General features: G+C 35.2%; 1 protein-coding gene, 1 long non-coding RNA gene and 1 other non-coding gene across 6 annotated transcripts in view; 2 read left to right on the top strand and 1 right to left on the bottom strand.

Moving 5' to 3' along the window:
* DPY19L1 (dpy-19 like C-mannosyltransferase 1) overlaps positions 1 to 21,128 on the top strand; it is a 108,364-nt gene that overhangs the window by 77,973 nt on the left and 9,263 nt on the right. For 2 of the 4 annotated variants that reach the window (XM_063815296.1, XM_009452886.5), the window contains exons 11-20: positions 1,193 to 1,279; positions 3,899 to 3,958; positions 4,488 to 4,568; positions 9,371 to 9,472; positions 11,570 to 11,641; positions 13,556 to 13,605; positions 16,632 to 16,656; positions 17,387 to 17,506; positions 18,948 to 19,122; positions 19,895 to 19,994. In XM_063815296.1, the coding sequence (XP_063671366.1) occupies positions 1,193 to 1,279; positions 3,899 to 3,958; positions 4,488 to 4,568; positions 9,371 to 9,472; positions 11,570 to 11,641; positions 13,556 to 13,605; positions 16,632 to 16,656; positions 17,387 to 17,506; positions 18,948 to 19,122; positions 19,895 to 19,994 (872 nt within the window). The remainder of the gene's footprint in view (positions 1 to 1,192; positions 1,280 to 3,898; positions 3,959 to 4,487; positions 4,569 to 9,370; positions 9,473 to 11,569; positions 11,642 to 13,555; positions 13,606 to 16,631; positions 16,657 to 17,386; positions 17,507 to 18,947; positions 19,123 to 19,894; positions 19,995 to 21,128) is intronic. The other 2 variants (XM_063815297.1, XM_016957263.4) reach the window with 1 other exon arrangement.
* On the bottom strand, positions 11,103 to 19,911 carry LOC107975757 (uncharacterized). The gene is made up of 3 exons (XR_001719191.3): positions 19,810 to 19,911; positions 16,965 to 17,162; positions 11,103 to 14,225 (listed from the first exon to the last, which is right to left on the bottom strand). It is a non-coding gene; the product is annotated as an uncharacterized LOC107975757 (long non-coding RNA).
* MIR548N (microRNA mir-548n) lies at positions 18,437 to 18,511 on the top strand. Its single transcript, NR_035894.4, has one exon. It is a non-coding gene; the product is annotated as a microRNA mir-548n (primary transcript).

The following is a 21,128-nucleotide window of genomic DNA, read 5'->3' as shown; positions in this document are numbered from 1 at the left end:
ACACTGTAAAAGCATTCCTATTTCTCCACATCATCTCCAGCATCTTTGTCTCCTGACTTTTTAATGATCGCCATTCTAACTGGCATGAGATGTTATCTCATTATGGTTTTGATTTGCATTTCTCTGATGACCAATTATGATGAGCTTTTTTTTCATATGTTTGTGGGTTGCATAAATGTCGTCTTTTGAGAAGTGTCTGTTCATATCCTTCACCCACTTTTTGATGGGTTTTTTTTTTCTTGTAAATTTGTTTAAGTTCTTTGTAGATTCTGGATATTGGGGCTATGTTCTGTAATATATGAAGAGAGCTGTTAAGGAAAATAATGAAAGCCCAGTAGACAGATGGGCAGTGGGAATAAGCAGTTCACACATACACACAAGACAGCATAACCAGCAAATAGAATAAAAGGTGCTGTGTCTCATCTACTATTAAAAGAATGGAAAAGTGAAACAATGAGGTAACATTTTTTCCCTACTGGATTGGCAAATATTTAAAAGAATAATACAGTGTTGCCAGAATATATATCCATAGGAACTCTCCTGCCCAGTTGGTGGGAAAGTGAATTGCCACAATCTTTTTGTAGGCCAATTTGTCAATATTTGTATTGAATTTAAAAATGTGTATATCCTTGATCCATCAATTTCACTTCTAGTAATTTATTCATAAATGTACTGACATGCACATAAGGTATACACATAAGGATGTCTATCATAGCAGTGTTTGTATTGGGAAGATCCAAACAAAACAAAATAGAAGTGGAAAGCACTTAAGTGTTTCTCAGTATTCGGAGGACTAGTTAAATAAATTAGGATACATCTGTAGAATAGAATACTTTTTCCAGTTCTTAAGCAGAATGTATTAGATTGGCTTGCATGTGTATGGAAAGCTCTCTGAAACATATTAACGAATAAAAGCAAGAAATAGTACAGCTTGTGGGGTAAGTGTCCATTTGTGGTTTTACAAAATATATAAACTAGAATTTATACATGTTGTCTGGAAGGATAAACAGGAAACTGTTGATGACGGTTATCTCTGGGAGTTTGAAGTGTGAGATGGAGAATGGGCTGTTTTATAGTCCCTTTTCAACAGTTTGAATTTTGTTTATTATGGGCATGTGCAGTTTTCACAATAAAAAACAAAGGTTTTTTGTTTTATGTGCATTACTTATATTTTTTTCTTGGATTTTTCCAGATTTCTCTTGCACTTTGTTTTGTTTTGATGTTTGGGAACTCAATGTTATTAACTTCTTATTATGCTTCTTCTTTGGTAATTATTTGGGTAAGTATTCTTTAACACTTATATGGCTGTTTTTGAAACTAATGGTTTAACAATTTTTTCTTCACTGGCTTAGGATTCATCAGGGTTTTCTGTAGGAACCATCTTAAGTGTCTTACTGAATATTCTAGATGTATGGTGTTCAAGTACTCAATTCTAAAACAGGGAAAAAAAAAACAAGGAAAAATTAGTATCATTTCAGAAAAGTTTCTATGCTTTCTTCTCCCTTCCTCCTTTGCATTTTTAATCCTACTCCTGCTCCACTTTTTGAACCCCTTTCCTCTCATTGCAATCTTGTAACAGCCACCCCTCTTCATTCCACTGTGCTCAGAAGATCAAGGCCTTGGTTACTTTTTCTTCTGTTTTTTGTTTTGTTTTGTTTTTCTTGTTTTGTTTTTTGCCCCTTGTCTACTTGTATGGACTATTCAGATGGTTTAAGTAAGGTGATGATTCAGTTTTATTTTGCTAAATCACTACCAAGAACAACTTTAGATTATGGAGAGATTATTTTACAGAATTAGAACAAATTGATGGAAGGTCATCTAATTCTTTCTGCTACATATGGCAGGATGACTTTGTTTTTTTGTTTGTTTGTTTGTTTTGTTTTGTTTTTTTAAGATGGAGTTTCACTCTTGTTGCCTACGCTGGAGTGCAATGGCGCAATCTTGGCTCACTCCGCCTCCCAGGTTCAAGCGTTTCTCCTGCCTCAGCCTTCCAAGTAGCTGCGATTACAGGCATGTGCCACCATGCCCGGCTAGTTTTGTATTTTTAGTAGAGACGGGGTTTCTCCATGTTGGTCAGGCTGGTCTCTACTCCTGACCTCAGGTGATCTGCCCACCTCGGCCTCCCAAAGTGCTGGGATTACAGGCGTGAGCCACCATGCCCAGCTGGCAGGATGACTTTGTAAGTCTAAAAGTCTTCTGAAATTTTAAGACTGCCTTATTTTTGGTGGATTTCCATTAAAATGTTTTGCAGACTTGTTATTCCTTATGTTTAAAGTACATGTGCTTTAGTTTCCCTGTGACTTTAAAAGCGTATTGCACTGTCGTAATTGGAATATATTCGACTTCTTGAGTAATTAAGTTACTCAGATCATTTGGGGTTTCTTAATTTTTAGAACCCATTACATTTGAAACCTCCATTTTCATTTATTTTACAAATGATATTTATTTAAAAACCCATTTTTCGGCCAGGCGCAGTGGCTCACGCCTCCAATCCCAGCACTTTGGGAGGCTGAGGCAGGTGGATCACGAGGTCAGGAGATCGAGACCATCCTGGCTAACAAGGTGAAATCCCATCTCTACTGAAAATACAAAAAATTAGCCGGGCATGGTGGCGGGCGCCTGTAGTCCCAGCTACTCAGGAGGCTGAGGCAGAATGGCGTGAACCCAGGAGGCGGAGCTTGCAGTGAGCTGAGATCGCGCCACTACACTCCAGCATGGGCAACAGAGCGAGACTCCATTTCAAAAAAAAAAAAAAAAAATACCCATTTCTCAAAAATATGCCTCTTCCCAGTGTGGGCCGCCACCCTTTTCAGGTTGTGCCTTGAGTATACTTAGCTACAGTAATTAGCAATTAGCATAATGCTATATTTTCAACAACAACAACAAGAAAAATCATAACTTTGGGATTAATAAGTATAGTTCTTCAGTTCTGTGTTCTCTGTTTATTATTAGGAAAGGTGACAAAGTACTCAGTTGTATATTTTACATATGTATTTTCTCATGTACTGCTATCACCCAGGATAAAGTATATGAATCTTGGTACTATGGACAGGGAAACCATTGAATCGAATATTACATATAAATAAAATCTAATTTAAGTACATTTTGTAGGAAATTTCAGTTCTGTATGTCAGGTATGCTGCTAGATGCTTCACACTGAGGTGCGCCTTAGGTACGAATTAAGCATATTTATGTATATTCCATATATTTTGGTGTATAAAAATAAATGATAACAGGGAATACAGCATGTTTGTGCATATTTAACTGTAAACACACATTTGCATATATTTATAATTAATCACTTTGAAACCTGAATTGTATCACATTTTGTATTCTCAGGTATTTAGAAACTTCCAAAAAGATTTAATTTGGTTTGAAGTATTTATGTTTTGATCTCTAATCATATTTTTGCCATGTTTGAAGTAGTTTTAGCTCCCCAAGGGTAATACAGTTTGGAAGCATTACCACCTGAAAATACTTCAGAGAAGTATTTAGTTGATCCATTAACATTTCATTTGCTGTTTACCCTAAGAGTCAGTAATTTTTAGCTAAAGGAAAATCTTATGCCTGTATGACTACTGTCCAAAATTCTGAAAATGTTATATAACTCATGGCTCAGAGATAAATCAGACATGTCAAATCAGTCATAGACATTTACATATGGTGATTCCTTTTTCAACTTTAAAAAGTCACGCATTCACCTAATCGACTTTGGATAATAGGGCTATACCTTGAAGTCACTGACTCTAGAAATGAGCATGTGGATGGTATGTGGAAAGTCAACCATGTGCTAAATTTTAGATACTTGAGAATCTTATTATTTAGAAGAATTTTTTGGTACTTGAATTTATGTCTATAAGTATTAACTGTGTATACTATGTTATTTTTCTCTACTCAGGGTATTCTGGCAATGAAACCACATTTCCTGAAAATAAATGTATCTGAACTTAGTTTATGGGTGAGAATCAATCTATTTTAATGCTTATGTTTTTTCTTCTCTAAAATATATCATTGGTTTTATGTTTTACTTTTAAGAAAATGATCTATGCAACTCAGGGGATCCAACAGTTTTATAGTATTTTAGGGCTCAGTTTTAATGTACCAAATTGCCCTTTTTATGAAACAAGTTAAAGTTAATCCTGGGTATGCAGTTAAAAAATTCCAGTTTTATTTATTACTCATGTTTCATCTAAGAAACAGTGCATGTATAAGAAACTGTTAAAGGGAATTTAACTGCAGTGGTTGTGTAAATCTTCTATAAAATATATTAATTTTAATAAGATCGTATGATTATATTTTTATTTTTAGTTATTGCCCCTTGCTTTTGAGCAACATGCTTGATTTTAAATTGAGATGCATTTTTTAGCATTTTCTCTTGTACACAGCAATATGTATTTCATGTATGATTAAAGCATTTATTTTTTTCTTCCTAGCCTATGTCTGTGGAATATGAAGCATCAAAGTTATTTTTGTTTTCTTTTGTTTAGGTTATTCAAGGATGTTTTTGGTTATTTGGAACTGTCATACTTAAATACTTGACATCTAAAATTTTTGGTATTGCAGATGACGTAAGTGCATTTTTTACTTAAATTTGAAAGACTTGAAAAGAATCGAATAGGCTAAGAATAAATTCAGTTATTCAAGTATCACTATTAAATGAAATTCTAGGATGAAGTCTGTTCACCTATTATTTTATTTAATATCATAGAAAGTAAATGTAATTGTATATAGATTTTCGTTCTCCAAAATTAGTTTCTTAATCTCTTTTTTTATTGGTCCTTCTATGTCACTAAAATTTTAACGCAGGAAAACTGTAGATAATAGATTAAAGATCGAATTTTAAGCTCTATACAGTCATTTTTCTCTAGCTTCTTTGTAACTGGTAAAGACACCATCTTTAGAGCCTTAATTGGAGATCGTATTATAGTCTCATTCTTTTTTCTCCCCAGTTTTCAAGTCATTACTTGTAAAAGGCTTTTATAAGCCTTTATAGATAATGTAATCCAAGTTAGTCTTATTTAGAGAAGATTTTTTTTTATTTTTGGTATTAGGGTAGAAGGGAAGATAAAATGGAGAAGTCTGTCTTATAATTTTAAAGATTCTCTCTGTCCATAATTGCTTTGCCTATTTTATTTTGGTGTTTTAATCAGCACATCCTAAGTCAGGAGGCTATCAAAGATTTAATTTAAAAAAGCAGCACAAGAACCAACATGGAAAAAATAAACTATTTTTTTCCTATAGTGTATTTTTATTGGTGATTTTCTTCTTTCTGTACTAGATTAATGCTATGGTTTTGAAACTGGGTTATGTGAAGTCCTAGGACTTCCCAGGAATCTTCCCTGAGGGCTGTCTACTCCCCTGTCTCCTAGCCTCTCTTTTACCCAGGGCAGTTTAACCTCAATCTCTTTCATACAGTTTTTCATAAGAACAAGGGTTATTTTTGCTTAAAAGATTGAAAACACATGGACCATTAAATGGGTGGTCTACAATCTGTGGAAAGATTTTTAAAACTATAAAACTGTAGTTGAAAATGTATTCATTCATTCATTCATTCAGTACCTCCTGTGTGCCTGACAGTGGAAAGTATACTAGAGATACCAAACTGAGTAAGGTATGGTCTAGCGGAAAATTCGGAAAATAGGAACGATTCCTAGCAGTTACAATACAATGTAATAAAGGCTGTGATAAAAAATGACGTACAGAGTGCTGCAGGAATACACAGGAGGAGCATCAGGGAAGGATCCTGGAAGTCAACTCTGAGGATGAGAGCTGAAAGGTGGGTGAGTCAGCCAGCCAGTATGCAGAGCGTGATCAGGAAGACAAGTGAAATAACCCTAGTCCTGCGTTTATAGAATCTGTTTTACTCACTGGGGGAACATGAACCAGTTAAGGTATTAATTCAGGTTAAAGCTATTATTGTCATTTTCTGTCATAGCCTAAAATTATGCAGGGCCAAAAAAGATGCTATAAACTATGTTATTTGCAAATTAGAAATAACTTAGTTGTAACTTTAGTATTTTTAGAAATACGTAACGTTGATCAAGGGCATTGGCTCATAAATTCTTAATTTTGACATTGGTTAAAGGAAGATAGTGGCAAGGCTACCCAGCCTTTTATTTCCTACTGAGTTCTCTACTTTTACTGATAGTGCCTCTGAGCGTAGGTTTTTAGCTGTCTGCCCCAAATCAGGTCAGCCTGTTCCAGTAGTACAGGTTCTTTTTATGAGTAGCCACACTCGGTCCCGCCCCCTTCAAAAGAACTGTTGGACTAACAGTATGGGGGAGATGGGGGTGGTGCTGAGGTGGATGGGAGCAACCTAGGTAAAAATGCCACAGACTCCCACTGTTTTTACCCACAGTTTCTCAGTTTTTTATGAATGAATGCTTCCCACATTGTTGCTTCCTTTTGGTTAATCTCTAGAACCTGATATGAGTGTTTTTTTTATAATTTTGTCCAATTTTAAAGTGGTTTTGGAGAATGGGAGTTACCAATTTCTTCACTCTGCCGTATTTGGAAGTTGACACATTTTTTTGATATATGAGTGTTGATCTAGTTTGTATCCTGGGATAAACCTCACCTGCTCAAATGTAGTATTTCTTTTCTACATTGTTGGATTTGCTTGGCTAATATTTTTAAGGTTTTTCGTCTATTACTCATGAGGAATATTTGTTGTAGTTTTCTTGTAATGATTTTGTCTGGTTTTGGTTTCAGGGTAATGTCATCTCCTAAAATTATTTGCAAGTGTTCTGTCTCCTGTTTTCAGAGAGATTTTTGTGTAGAATTGGTATTATCTCTTCCTTAAATGTTTGGTAGAATTTAACAGTGAAGCCCTCATGGCCTGGAGCTTTCTTTGTGGGTAGGTTTTTTACTACAAATTCAATTTCATTAGGAAGCTCTCCAGTTCATCTGGAGTGAACTTTGGTAGTTTTATGTTCTTAGAGGAATTTTTCCCATTTTATATATGTCATCAAATGTATAATGCTTTTTAAATTTAGTCAGTTAAAATTCTTATTGGAATTTTTGTGTATATGCATATTTGGGAAGTGATCTTTTTGTTCTTTGGTTGACTTCTCCTTATTTGGATTTGGAATTAATATTGGTCTTCTATTAAGAGCTGTTGTGGGTTTTTTTTTTTTGTGGTCTTTTTTTTTATTTTTCCTACTTTCTGGCAACTTAGGAAAGTTTTTTTTTTTTTTGAAAGTTTAGTAATTCATCAATGTTAACCATCTCAGTCTAGGGCTTTTTGGGAGGGAAAATACTTGATTTCTATTTCAGATATTTGAATGCTTTTTGTTCTATTCAAGTTTTCTATTTCTTTTTGTGCCAGTGTTGGTGTTTTATGATTTTCCAGAAATGTATCCATTTTACCTAGGTTTTACAATTTATTAGCAAATTGTGTAGCCTATTGTTCTTACTATGTTGAGTCCATAGTTATTTCTCCCTTTTTCATTTTGCTTTTTGTTTGCATCATTTATTTCCTTCATTAGATTTGCTCTAGAGGTCTATTGTTTTAATATTTTTAAAGTTATATCTTTTTTTAGTCCTCTTTGGTTTTATTGTGTTTCTCTTTGTCACCAATTCCTGTCCTTATTCTTATTCTTACTTCTTTTTGTTTCCTGTCTTCTGATGCCCAAGGGAAATACTTAGCTCTGTTGTTTTTACCTCTCTTATTTTCTGATCAATGCTTTTAAAGCTAAAATTTTCTTTGTAAGTATGTAGTACTCTTTTATGTATCTTATAGATTGTCTATTTGTGATTTTTTAAAAGGTTAAGTTTTATGATATTTAACTTCTAATCAAGAATTTTTAAAGCAATTTCTAGGTATTTTCTAGTTGTATTGCATTTATAATCAAATATATACGTATTTTTGGAATTTATTGTTACATGGTATGTGAATATTCAAAAATATTTCACTTATGTTCAAGGATAATGTGTATTCTCTTTGTGAAGTTTATATTTTCTGTTTGTGAGCTAATTGATTGTATTCACCTTTTATGTTAACTTTTGTCAGCTTTTTTATTCAAGGAGGCAGTGTTTAACATTTTCAATGAACACTGTCAACTTTTCTATTTCTTCCTTTAGTTTTTGTCAGTTCTTATTCTGTGTACTTTGAATCTATATTTTTAACTGCAGATATGTTGGCAATATGTATAATCTTGCTTTTTTGTTAATTTTACTAGCATATGATATTTATTGTCTCTTTTCATATATTTTTTGCTTAAATTCAGTTTTGTGAGACATTATAATTGCTAACAGATTTCTTTGTTTTAAACTTACCTGGTATATCTTCTTCCATTCTTCTGTTTTCAACCTTTCAGCATACTTTTAAGTATTTCTTTTGGTGACAATATAATATTAGATTTTTTTCCCTTAAGTCCAATTTAAGCATCTGTCCCTTAATTAGTGAATTTATGCTCTTTACATATATGGTAATTGTCATAATACTAGGACTTATTTCTTTCATTTTGTTTGGGATTTGTTTTCTTATGCTATTTTAGGTGCTGTATATTCTTCCTATTGATTTCTTACGCTTATCAGCATACATTTCTTCTCCCAACAAGACATAGTATTTTGAAATGCTTCATCACATACCTGCCACCATCTAGTTCCTACTCTTACCCTGTTCCTTCTGCTTCATGTAGATATCATATAGAATTTTAGTCATGGTTTGTCCTAGATATAATTTCTCCTCTTTTCTTTGGTTGTTGCTTTTTTAGACTATAATGAACTTGAACATTTGGCAAATGTTTTATGTCTTTGTGCCCTAGTTTTCTTATTTATAAAGTGAAGATCCACCTTCCTCACATGGCTTTTTGTGGGAGGTAAATGTGGCAGTGTGAGTGAGAATCCTTGATAACATGTGAATAATTATATGAGAGGTGATTATCAGTCAAGAAGTACCTTTTATTCCAGTACCTGCCCATTTCTACTTCACTCAAGTACTCTTTTCAATCTCCTTTTCAGAATTCGTATTTCTTTTTCTTTACCCCATAGTCCTTTGTGCTTTTATGATTAAAAGAAGTCTGTGTGTGTTCCCAAGCCCAGAGCTGCTGGTAGGCTCCAGCAAGGGAGATGCTGTGCGGCCTGTTTCACCAGGTTTAGCACAGTAAGCTGGGAAAACCCAAGGGAAAAAGCCTTTGGGATGTCGATGAGTGTGGAAGGTAGGGTGTCATTGGAGCTATCACTATTCAGCAAAAGAAGGGAACTGTGAAGGTGGAGGATATAGCATTTCCTTCTTTAACAAAAGCAGGCTTGGTGTGGGAACAGTGGGCTCTATAATGTAATGAAAACTATTTTCAGATACTATTGAAATTAAAATATATTATTGCAGTGTATGGCTTAATATAATGGTAACTTTATTTCTTACCAGGCTCATATTGGCAACTTACTGACATCAAAATTCTTTAGTTATAAGGATTTTGATACTTTATTGTATACCTGTGCAGCGGAGTTTGACTTTATGGAAAAAGAGGTAAGATGTGATTTCTAGTTCTGTTTCCTAAGGTTTTGGCCCATACATTTTTCATAAGGAGTGCTCCTCTTATATCAGACTCTTTATGTGCTGTTATCTCAGTTTGAAGGAAAAGGAAAATCTGGCAGCTTAGAGGAAGATTTTTCTGTTTACTTTAGTGCAGCTCCCTGAAATATATGGCCTTTACTCATTTTGATAATTTAGAAATACACATTCAGACTAGCAGTGGTTTTCTAGGTGAGTAAACACAGAGGCATTTCAAGTTGCCATTTTTCAGTGATAGCATTAATTTAGTCAAGCTCTCAAACTCTTACATTTCCACTCATTTTGTGGTTATTTAAATAGATATTTGCTTTGAAACATCAAGTCCAAGCTTTTCATTCCAACAGCATTTTTCTTTCTAAAACTGTATTCAGAGATTTAGAAGGAAAGCAGAGAGTAGTTTAGTGGATTGTGAGACAGAAGCCTGCAATTTTGCTTGATGTTCTTGAACAAGCAACTCTCATTCCTTGTGTTACAGTTTACTAGTTTCTAGTAGCATGCCATAAACAGATATTGTGAAGACAAAATGAGATAATGCAAAGGAAAGTACTTTGATATTTTAAATAAGTAAATATTTAAATAAATAAAATATTAATTTGCAATACTTTATGAGCTGGTTTAGTTCGACAAGCATGTATATATGTGCATTTTTAACACCATCCACGTGGTACTGATTAATTATATTATCTGTGTCACTCCTTCAGAGTGGTATGTGTATGTATATGAAACTGGCCAACAATACTCTATTGACATGTTAGTTTCCCTCATGATCCCACTGTGTTAGCCCAGTGTCCAGAGTTCCAGACCAGTGGATGACAGGGCACCACACAGGAAACTTTTATCTACCAGCCATTCGGAGTTGAGTGTGTTCTGCAGAGGTACTGTTTACTCCAGTGGCCTGTCAGTCTTCATTTATTGTGTTCCAGCAAATGGTTTTGACACACAGTGGCTGACAAAGGTATATGAGTTTTAGTGTTAAACCTGCTGAAACAAACAAAGGAAGCATATCTTGCAAGACATTGAAATGCATGTTCATAGGGGTTCAAGACTCCTTCAAATATTAGAGAATTAGGATGTGGTGAAGTTGTTTAATGTTATTGAGAACATCATACATACTGCTACAATCTGAGAGTATTAAACATAAGCTATGTGATGAAAGAAATAATTTATTGAGACATAGCTTGACCTCAGCTAATTTGAAGAAAATAGCAAAGCTGTTTCCAGCATACCATTCCTCATCACTGTAAGTATCTTAATTCATAGGGACTGTGCTGTAGAGACAGAGTAGTGTCAGTTCAGGGAACATATGTTCCAATTATGGTACACCTATACAGTGGAGAAGAGGGGAAAATTTAACATGGTATTTCCTAATATGATATCATACTGACATGGAAAGATGCTTAAGATATATAAGGGAGTAAACAAAATGATATAGTCTTATTAACCCATAATTAACACACATAAAAGTAAAAAAAGTATAAAAGCAAAATTTTAACAGTGGTTTTTTGGGTGGAGAGATAATTGAGAGGTGCACAGGCTCACAATGTGTAGGGCTTTGTTATTAAACTTATTTCTATTTTTTTTTTCTGCTACTAAAGAAAATGTAAAAGTCTTTTGTTCCCCTCAAACATAGATCATTATTTTGTTTATGCGTGAGAAAGTGTGTGTGTGTGTGTTTCAAGGATAATATTTTTATCCCTCACAAAATATACAGGAAAAGCTTATTCCATTTAAGGAGCTTTACATACCTTAGATGAATATTAAGTTGGTCTCTCTAGTTAGATAAGTAGCATGCAAAAAGTGAGCAGTAATCTCTTCAGTGACATTTCATACTTACAGGTGTTTGGGTACTGTATTTTTAGTGTTTCAACTCAGCATTTTGGGGAAGTTCATTTCTATGGAAATGCACCTTCCTTTTTATGATGGCAGTCAGTGAGTAGATTGGTGAATGTTCATATTTCTCTACTTTCAGAAATTTACCTATTTCATTATTTGAAATGAAATTTTGTTTGGTTAAAATGTTTCCTTCTAACAAAACATCTCTTTGAATTTCAGACTCCACTGAGATACACAAAGACATTATTGCTTCCAGTTGTTCTTGTAGTGTTTGTTGCTATTGTTAGAAAGGTATGTCTATCACTTAAGAGCTCTTTCTTATAATAGAATATTTTCTTGTTTTTACATAGTAGTCGCATATACTTGGCCACATTTATCTGATACAACGTTTTGTATGGGCTTACTGTAACATATTCTATGTTTTCTTAATGATAGCTTTTGATAGACATTTATATAGCTTCAAAATATTCTATCTGCTAGCATAAAACAGACATCAGAAAAGGATGGCTCAAGTTCCGATAGTCATGTATTTTGGAAGGCATGATCAGAGACCATATTGACCCAGATACAACTTGCCTGTGTAAATTATTACTGGCTTTTACCTTTAATGTAATATTTCCCTAAAATATTTAAAATATACCTAAGTGATTTGTGCAGTGTGCAATAACTCCTGGATTGTGTTTATTATTAATCAGAAAGAAAAAGCAGAGTATTTGCAATGTGTTGATAAACTAGATAAAACGTTTAGGTCCCCAAGTTGGCTTTGATGATAAAATTCAAAGCCCAGATATAAATAAGGTCAAAGCAAGTGTGATATTCCCTCTCTTTTTTTCTTTAAGAATTGTGCACTCTGTAACCAAATGTGTCTTAAGAGAATGAACAGAAGTTAATCTGTGATGGAAAAAGAGACGGCAGACCTTAAAAGTTTCCTGATATGTGGCCAGTGATTTCTGTGTTAACACAATGTCATTTATTTGTAGAATATTCTGTATTATAACAATTGTTCATATTATATATTTGTACTCTGCTTTGTATAGAACATTTTCACATGAGTATTTAAATTGGTTATTCAACAGCCCTATGGGGTAGACAAATGTTATCTCCATTTTAACATACAGAACTGAAAGATCAAAGATGTTGTTAGGAGCCTCACATCATGTCCACTTAAAAGCAAGGGAAGAGTGAGACTCGGGCTCTGCACCTTCCCCTATCGTTGAGCTATGTCTGGTATTCAGCTGTGTACTCCGACAGCACTTTTAATCTCTAATCAGTTAAGAGTCAGTTCCTGCTGTGTGCTAGGCTTTGTGTGTGCTTTGCACTTTTATATAGTTTATGTGGATTTGCACCTAGTGGGTACTCAAAAAATACTAAGCATTGGCCATCCAGAACATATGCAAAAGACAGCAACCTGAGTGGTGAGAGATGATGAAAACTATTAGCTAGGCTGTTTCGTTTAAAGAAGAAAAGATGTAGATGGAAAGCGGATAATTACTTTGAAATATGGTAAAAGCCTGTGCCTTGAAAATAAGGTTACACACAATCTGGCTCCTTAGAATCATGGCCAATTCCAGGCAGTAGGACTTTTGACCAGAACTGATCTCGACTGATAAGGAAAGTGTTATAGATTCAAGCAGCAGCTGGTGGATTCTAAGGGCTGGATTACAGCCTGTCATCAGTGTTGTAGAGAATATTTGTACTGGAGATAGGATTTTAGATTAGATGACCTCCTCATTATTGCTGAATATGAAAGCACAGTGACTGTGTTTTGAATGCTTCCAGCTGTGATTATCAACCTCTGAGCCAGCTCTCCAGTTTTCTGAGTGCACTGTTAAGAAGAGGTGTTGCCAACAACGTTGGCATGGTGGAAGCAGCACTGAATGTGAATTTGAAGCCCAGAAGATCTGGTTTCAAGACTGCAGTGCTTCTTAGTAGTTGTCTACCTACAGGGCAATCATTTAATCCATATGAACCTGTTGCTTATTTACAAAACGAGGATGATATAATCTACCCAACAGGGTTGTTGAATATTAGCTTTGATCAGATACTATACAAATATAAGATTATGTTGTTGTGATTATTATTTTCTGAGTTATCTCTATACTTACATTTTCATTAAAAGTTATTTTACAGTTTAGAAGATACTTCATTTAAAATATCATTTTTCCCAACACAGCTTTTCTAAAGTGTTTCAAAATCTATTTACAGATTATTAGTGATATGTGGGGTGTCTTAGCTAAACAACAGACACATGTAAGGTAAATATGCTATTAAGAATTTTATTACCTCCTCTGTTCATTTATTAAATAGATATTTACAGTGTATGAATTGTATACTTACATGTTGTGTACCTAATATTTGATAATTGATGTTTTTATTGTGGTCATTTCCCTTCCTGGCATTTCTTCTTATTTCCTGTCTGTGCAGAACACAGCACATCACTTATTCATCCTTCAGATGTTATCCAGTACAGTCTGACAGTAGCCCTGCACATAATCTACACTCAAAGGACACAGTTTTGTACTTCATTTCAGCAGGGAAAGTAAATTATTACGTGAGTGGTTTTAGGACCAGTGGACTGCCTTTTTGGAAATGAGCAGGGAAATATAAAACTGGATTCATACCTCACTTTTTACAGAAAATAAATTTCAGATGAACCAGAGAATTATGTATAGGAAAAAAAAACCCAAAATTAACCAAGAGGGTTTGTTTATAACCTGAGAGTTAGAGAGGCCTATAGCATGCTTGGTATTTTCCACCATCACACCCTTTGTCTTACTCTCTTACCATTTGTCACCCTTTGTACTTAAATGTTGATGTGTGACCCGTATCTCCTGAAGGGAGCGATCATTTTTGTTCAACAGTTTATATACAGTGCCTGCAAGATAGTAAAGGATAGTAGTTGAATGAGTATTTACATATGACTAATGAACATGAAAAGGTAGTCTTGATCCTATGGTAAAGACATTCAGGTTGAAGTGAAGACCTTTTCACTTCTTATATTTCTAAAAATTAATAGTATACCCAATGCTTGCAAGAGTGGGAGGTAGTAGATGGGAGGGAAGTTTGGCAATACACAGTAAAACATTTAGTGGGCCTGTCCTTTAGCCCTGCAGGTTCCACCAGTGCAAGTGTACCCTCTAGAGATGCTCACAGAAATACAGAGATGATGGGGAGAGATGCCTTTTGTAGTATTGTGTGTTATGTGAGAAATGGAAACATCCAAAATATCTACTATGATACATAGAGTGGAATTTTAGGCTATCTTTCTGGAAATAGGTCCAGTATACATTATTGAATTTTAAAAATTGCCAGTGTGTGTGTGTATAGGATAATTATACTTCTCTTTAAAATTTAGAGATTTTTATGTGTTTGTGCATAGAAATGATCTGGAAAGATAAATCCTGTAATTATTAAGAGTGTGGGATTAGAGGATGGAGTGAAGGTAGTTTTAACTTACTTTTATTCTTTTGTGGGATTTTGGGGGGAGAAGGATTGTCGAATGTGTATGTATCTATATTTTCTTTTTTTTAGTTTTTCTTTTTTTTTTTTTTTTAAACAGAGCCTCGCTCTGTCACCCAGGCTGGAGGAGTGCAGTGGCACGATCTCGGCTCACTGCAACCTCCGCCTCCCGAGTTCAGGCGATTCGTCTGCGTCAGCCTCCTGAATAGCTAAGACTACAGGCGACCACCACCACGCCCAGCTAATTTTTGTATTTTTAGTAGAGACGGGGTTTCACCATATTGGCCAGGCTGGTCTTGAACTCATGAACTCGTGATCTGCCTGCCTTAGCCTCCCAAAGTGCTGGGATTATAGGCATGAGCCACTGCGCCTGGCCCTATATTTTATTTTATAATTTGAATATACACACCCTTGTATTATTCCCTCACCTCCAAGTCTCTGCCAACATAATGATAAATTATTGCACATACTCCTGAGAGAATCCTTGTTCTCATTTAGAAACAATTTACTGTAACATATACAGGTATATGTTTATACCTGTAACATTTGAGTTGAGGGCTAAGGGGGAGAGAAAAATGTTCTGGTTTACAATGCCAAAATTTTTCTTCATTTGAGGTCAAATTATTTTTGAAGAGCTCAGGAAGAAGCTACAAAGTTTCAGCTGTAGTATGCAACTCTGGAAAAGGAAGGTGGAACTTCTCACAGAAACAAAGCTGTCCCTTCAAGAGTAATAACTCACCTATAGAAGTAATTATAGGAAACCACTGAGCTTCATGGAGTTGTCAGTTCAAATAGGATCAGAGCTCTTTTTTGGAAGAGGAGTGGCATGTTGACATTTTATTTTGCATAGCTACCAAAGCCAGTGTAAAAAGGAGAAGAGTAGGACATAAATTTTAACTATCAAAGACGTGAATGCCAATATTCTCTTTACTCAAAGACCCAGGAAGTAAAGTGGGATAGAGACAGCATGATGTAGTAAAAAGTATATTGGCTCTGAAGTCAGTCAGAATATAGTCCTGGCTGCCACTTACTAGCTCTGTGATTCCTTTCCTTGGCTGTAAATTGGGGTAATAAATGGTTGTAGGATTAGAGTTAATGGAATGTACTAAGCATATTAACATTGTAAGTACTCAACAAATGGTAACTGATAGTTTTTACTTGGTGTGAAAGAAGAATAAAGAACTGTTTCATCTCCTTCACTAGCCCCTTATGTGTCCTGAGTTTGCTAATATATCAGTCTTTTTGAGGCTAGATTCTCAAATTAGATTATATGCTACCTGGATTAACAGTTTATTGATACACTTGTTCATTCATTAAAAATGTTGAGCTCTAAGTGTCAGGTATTACTCTAGGTCTTGGGAACATATCAGTGCTTAAGAAAGAGAAGATGTGTGTTGTCAACTCACACATTTCTGTCTCTGACCCAGACTTCTCCCTTGAACTCAGATTTACACATATAACCACCTATTTGTTATCTCTACTTGGTTGCCTAGTGAAAATCTCAAAGGTTTTTTTCATTCCATGCTTTGCTGGGGTATCACCAGTGAGGGAGCTGGGACACCACCGTGTGCCTTTGTTGTCCTAATAAATACCCATGTAGTCAAATAGGATATAATACAACATTGTCATTCTTCATAAATTTTCTTAAAATAGTATAGCACCAGTTTTGGCATGTGACTTTTAGTTATTTTGATTTGCCTGTGTGTGTCCTGAGAGAATGTTATAGAAGTTGTAAAACTCCTATTTGCAAGATGAAAATGCAAATATATGAAGTAAGTGCTTCAATAATGAATTGATGGCAATATATTTTTTTCTGTTCCAGAAAACACCAGTTTGATCATGGAGAGGTAAAGACTTAATATGACTATAATTTTACTTATCTTAAAGTTGCATGCATTTGGACTTTCCTTTCTAGTTCCAGTTTCTAACTTTGTTGGCAATTGTCAGCAATCATCTTGAAAATAGCCTGTTATGTATTTTTATGAGAATGCTACATGCAGATTCACTGACCATTCATTTGTTAAAATTAACTAGGAAACTCATCTGTTCTGCTCTGATCATCTTTACACTAATGGCAGTTGATTTCTGGAGCCCATTTAGACATACGTGTGAGGTGTCTATTGCATGATTGGAAATCACTTTCCTCTCTGCTCACCTTGCTTGAGGCCTCAGAGATGTGATTGGTTACTGCTCCCATCTCCTAGTGGTCCAGTCTGGTTTTGAGGGCAGTTCCAAGGTGGAGCCCTCAGATCTTGAGGCAGCAGTCATTTCTTTTACCACTGTCTTTTCTTGGTCTGATGGTAGCATCAAGGTTGATTAAAAAATGTGGGCTTTATTAACCACAGGTTTGACTCTGAGAATCACAGAAACACTTGCCTTAATGACTTTATAATTTTAGCCTTCCACTAAAATGGAACAGTTTGAAAGTGAATTTTAAGAATTGTTTTCGAAATTTCAGAAACCTTAGTAGTATTTTTTGTTACTAAGGAGAACGTACCCCTTTCTACATATTGCCAGCTTAGTATTCTTAAACTTCACAAACAGTAGGAGTAAAAAACATTTTCTTCTTTCTTTCAGCTGGTTTACCATGCATTGCAATTGTTAGCATATACAGCCCTTGGTATTTTAATTATGAGACTAAAACTCTTCTTGACACCACACATGTGTGTTATGGCATCACTGATCTGCTCAAGACAGGTAACATGTTATGTTGGAGTATAGCTACTATGATAATTTTAGTCTTTATTATTGAGTGGCCCTAAAATAATGAATTACAAAGTCTTTTAAGTGATTATAGTTGAAGCTCTTCATGGTTTTGTACTTATCTTTCTTAAAGGGTAAGGGCCAAAGCTGATCATTTTCTATCTTTCTAAAGATTTAAAATAGTTGTTGGTGTACAACTAATACCGATTTAGTACAGACTGAGTTCATGAGTGATTACTGCAGGTGCTGATAGAAAGCAGAGCTTAATTGTACAAATAATAACTTTTTTTGTTTTGACATTCATATCACAAAGAATTCTAATAATTTCAAGTTATAAGTGCTTGAAAATTATATGTTCTTTTTTTAGTATCAAACTTATTTTTTTTTCATTTGGTGCAATTTGTGTGCACATTCTTGACTTGTGCTTTTTAAAATTTAGTTTAAGCCTTCCTTGGTGGTTTGCTGCTTATTTTTCCTGGATAGCTGCCTCCTTGTTCTGTATTCACAGATTTATGCTTCTCCATAGTGTCACCTTTCCATCAGTCAACCAGCCTAGGTACAACAGCAGCACCTCCCTTAGACGTAGCAGATAGTCACTAAGCACCTACACTGTGCACTCTAGGGATGGAGGAGAGAGTAGTAGACAGAAAAGTCAAAAGCCAGTGTTTATAAGCCCTCAAGAAACTTGAAATCTAGCTCTGTAGACATGTGGAGAAAGATCAAGAGAACAAAGTGTTGTTATGGAGTGTGGACTATTTGGATGTGGAAAAAATTAGCCAGCCTTGAGGTTCCCAATCAGTATGTTGTATTATGTTAGAAAGGCACTACTTTCCACCTTTCTGACCCCTTCAGGCTGGCACAGGAAAGGAGGCTGGTTGGAAGCCTTTAATCTTGAGTCTTATCCCACAGCATGACTGATGATATAGGTTGATGCAAAAGTAATTGTGGATTTTGTCGTTAAAAAATAGCAAAACCCGCAATTACTTTTGCACCAACCTAATAGAAAGTGTCACCCAGGGCAGGTTTTGCAAGTGTGGGGTTCCTGCTGGTCACACAGGACCTCACATTCAGAAGGACCCTGAACTTGATTGAATGTTTGCTGCCGCTGTTTTGAACGTCTTAATTTTTTAACAAGAGACCCCACATTTTTGTTTTGTACTGGGCCTTGTAAATTGGTTGTGGCTTTACTTGAATCTGGGAGTAGAGAAAGCAGGTTGAGAAAAGAGCTTCCTACATTGTGTTCCACTTATATGAGGCTGATGGTAGAATCCTTTTGATCCCAAAGATTATTATTTTGGGGCTTTTTCTTTAGGATAATTAATCCTTTATTTGGGACTCTAGCAGAGGCCTTATTCTTTTCTGGGAAGAAGTTTTGCATAACAGATGCATACTACTTATACTAACAATTACCAATGTATTCTTAATTTGGTTTCAGCTATTTGGATGGCTCTTTTGCAAAGTACATCCTGGTGCTGTTGTGTTTGCTGTATTAGCAGCAATGTCAATACAAGGTTCAGCAAATCTGCAAACCCAGTGGAATATTGTAGGGGAGTTCAGCAATTTGCCCCAAGAAGAACTTATAGAATGGATCAAATATAGTACTAAACCAGGTAAAAAAAAAAGAAAAAAAAAGTCATATTATTTAGCTGTTTTTCCCACAATTTTATACACCACTGCAAACTCTTAAACCCTAGTTACTTCCACTGATCTCACTCTTTCTAAGCAATGTTGCTTTTAGAATATCTAAAACAAAGGAGATATCAATCCTGTTTAAATGGTTTGCAGGGGAAATGTTATACATATGTCCTTAGTAATTTATTCTGCCATTTTTTATAGATTTTAATTTTTTCAAAATTTATTCACAGTCGTAAATGCCACATTTAAAATAATTTTTACTGTGCTTATTTTCTTAATGAATTTTTAATATTAGTCCTTCACATTCCTTCTTGAAATAAACTCATGGAATGTGACATTTTATTCATGTGTGGAAAGGGAGACTTTGTTGTCATCTGAGTATCAAATGATTAAATACTAAATCATCTTCCAGAACTCCTTGTTACTGTAAAGCTTTCCTAGTCCATTTGATACTCTTTTTTAGATTCAGGAAAGATTTCTAAGATTTTTTCTTTAAAGAAAGAAAGAAATCTTTAATGATGAGATGATGAAGCTCTGTTTTCCAAGGAAAATAGTTTACCCAGGCCTGGCTGCCAACGGCTACTTTATCAGCCATCTGACTTCATGCTAGTTCTGCCATTGAATCTTGAAGTCATGGACCTGCTGGGCTTCCGCTCTGTTACCTGTGAAATAATTGATTTACACTTGAAGGAGACACCTTCTCGCCTTCACTGAGTGTCTTCCTGAGACCTTCCTCTTGCCTTCCAGATGCAGTGTTTGCGGGTGCCATGCCCACGATGGCAAGTGTTAAGCTCTCTGCACTTCGGCCCATTGTGAATCATCCACATTATGAAGACGCAGGCTTGAGGTCAGTGCACAGTCTTGCATCATCAAAACAAACCTCCCATGCAAACAGACAGTGAGTGGAGGACACCAGCAAAGTAATAAGGAATGTTTCAAAAGGATATGATGAACTGAGGCTTATCGAGTCAGGGAGCAGAAAGCTGAAATAAGACCGCTAAGCTCTAAACAAATCCGTTAAAGCTTCACAGGGCAGGAAAGTGACAACTTTGGGGGCTCTCTTCTCTACCAGGCATATAAACGAAGTCATACTATAGCACTTTCCCACAGGTTAACAGGGCTCTAAAATGTCCAAGTCCTTTTCATCCTGTAACTCCCTGGGGAGTTTAGCTTAGAGTGTTTATTAAGGTTTTCTCATAGGTGATTTTTCTTGAGTTTGGAGAAGTCATTTGAAATAGAATCCCATTCAAAGAGGAGTTTATTCTGGTTTTCACCAGTATAGCCTGTTAGAATGATCTTGGGTGTTTTATGTTTTTTTAGATTTTTTTGAGACTTTAAAAAATAATTTAGAGATGTGTTGTCCAAATTTTTTTTTTTTAATTTAATTTTTCTTGCAGTTTCTAAGGCAGGTGAAGCTATTCATTTTCTAAGTGATTAGGTGAATCTTATTAGCATCTTCTTTTGCATAACAATGGCATGTACATTCACAAATAAGCTTTTTCATTAAAAAATCAATCTCATCAAGCTAATTTCCAGACCAATTTTGTTCAATAAGTTTAGTTTTTCTTAAATCTAGAAATAAAATGAAGAACCATTTAATGTGAATTATTGTTGATGTCAAAGTTGGGACTGTTGCAGCTTCACAGTAGTCCTATAGTTGTGTTTGTTGTAGTTCATCCCTGTTCACACACAGGGTACCTTACTCTTACATGTGATAGAGTAGTGAAGAATTTAAGACAAATAAATAAGTGAACAAACACAAAGAGACCAAGTTTGGAAATGTAGGGGTGTGTTAAAGGTCACCCTCTTCTCCACAACTTGTCCTCCTCCTGCCTTCTGCTTTTGACCTCACTGATGCCCCTTAGCGGGAACTTCCATGGGGAATTTCCTCCTGACTGGATTCTTCTTCATCGTCTTCTAGTCTAATTCAGTGCTTTCTTCCAAATGTGTTATTGTATCGTTTTAGTCTTGAAAATTTTAT

The sequence above is a fragment of the Pan troglodytes genome, chromosome 6, assembly GCF_028858775.2.
Source record: "Pan troglodytes isolate AG18354 chromosome 6, NHGRI_mPanTro3-v2.0_pri, whole genome shotgun sequence".
In the NCBI taxonomy this organism is placed as follows: Eukaryota; Metazoa; Chordata; class Mammalia; order Primates; family Hominidae; genus Pan; species Pan troglodytes.
Note: the sequence above shows the minus strand (reverse complement) of the source record. Positions and strands in the feature narration are given on the sequence as shown.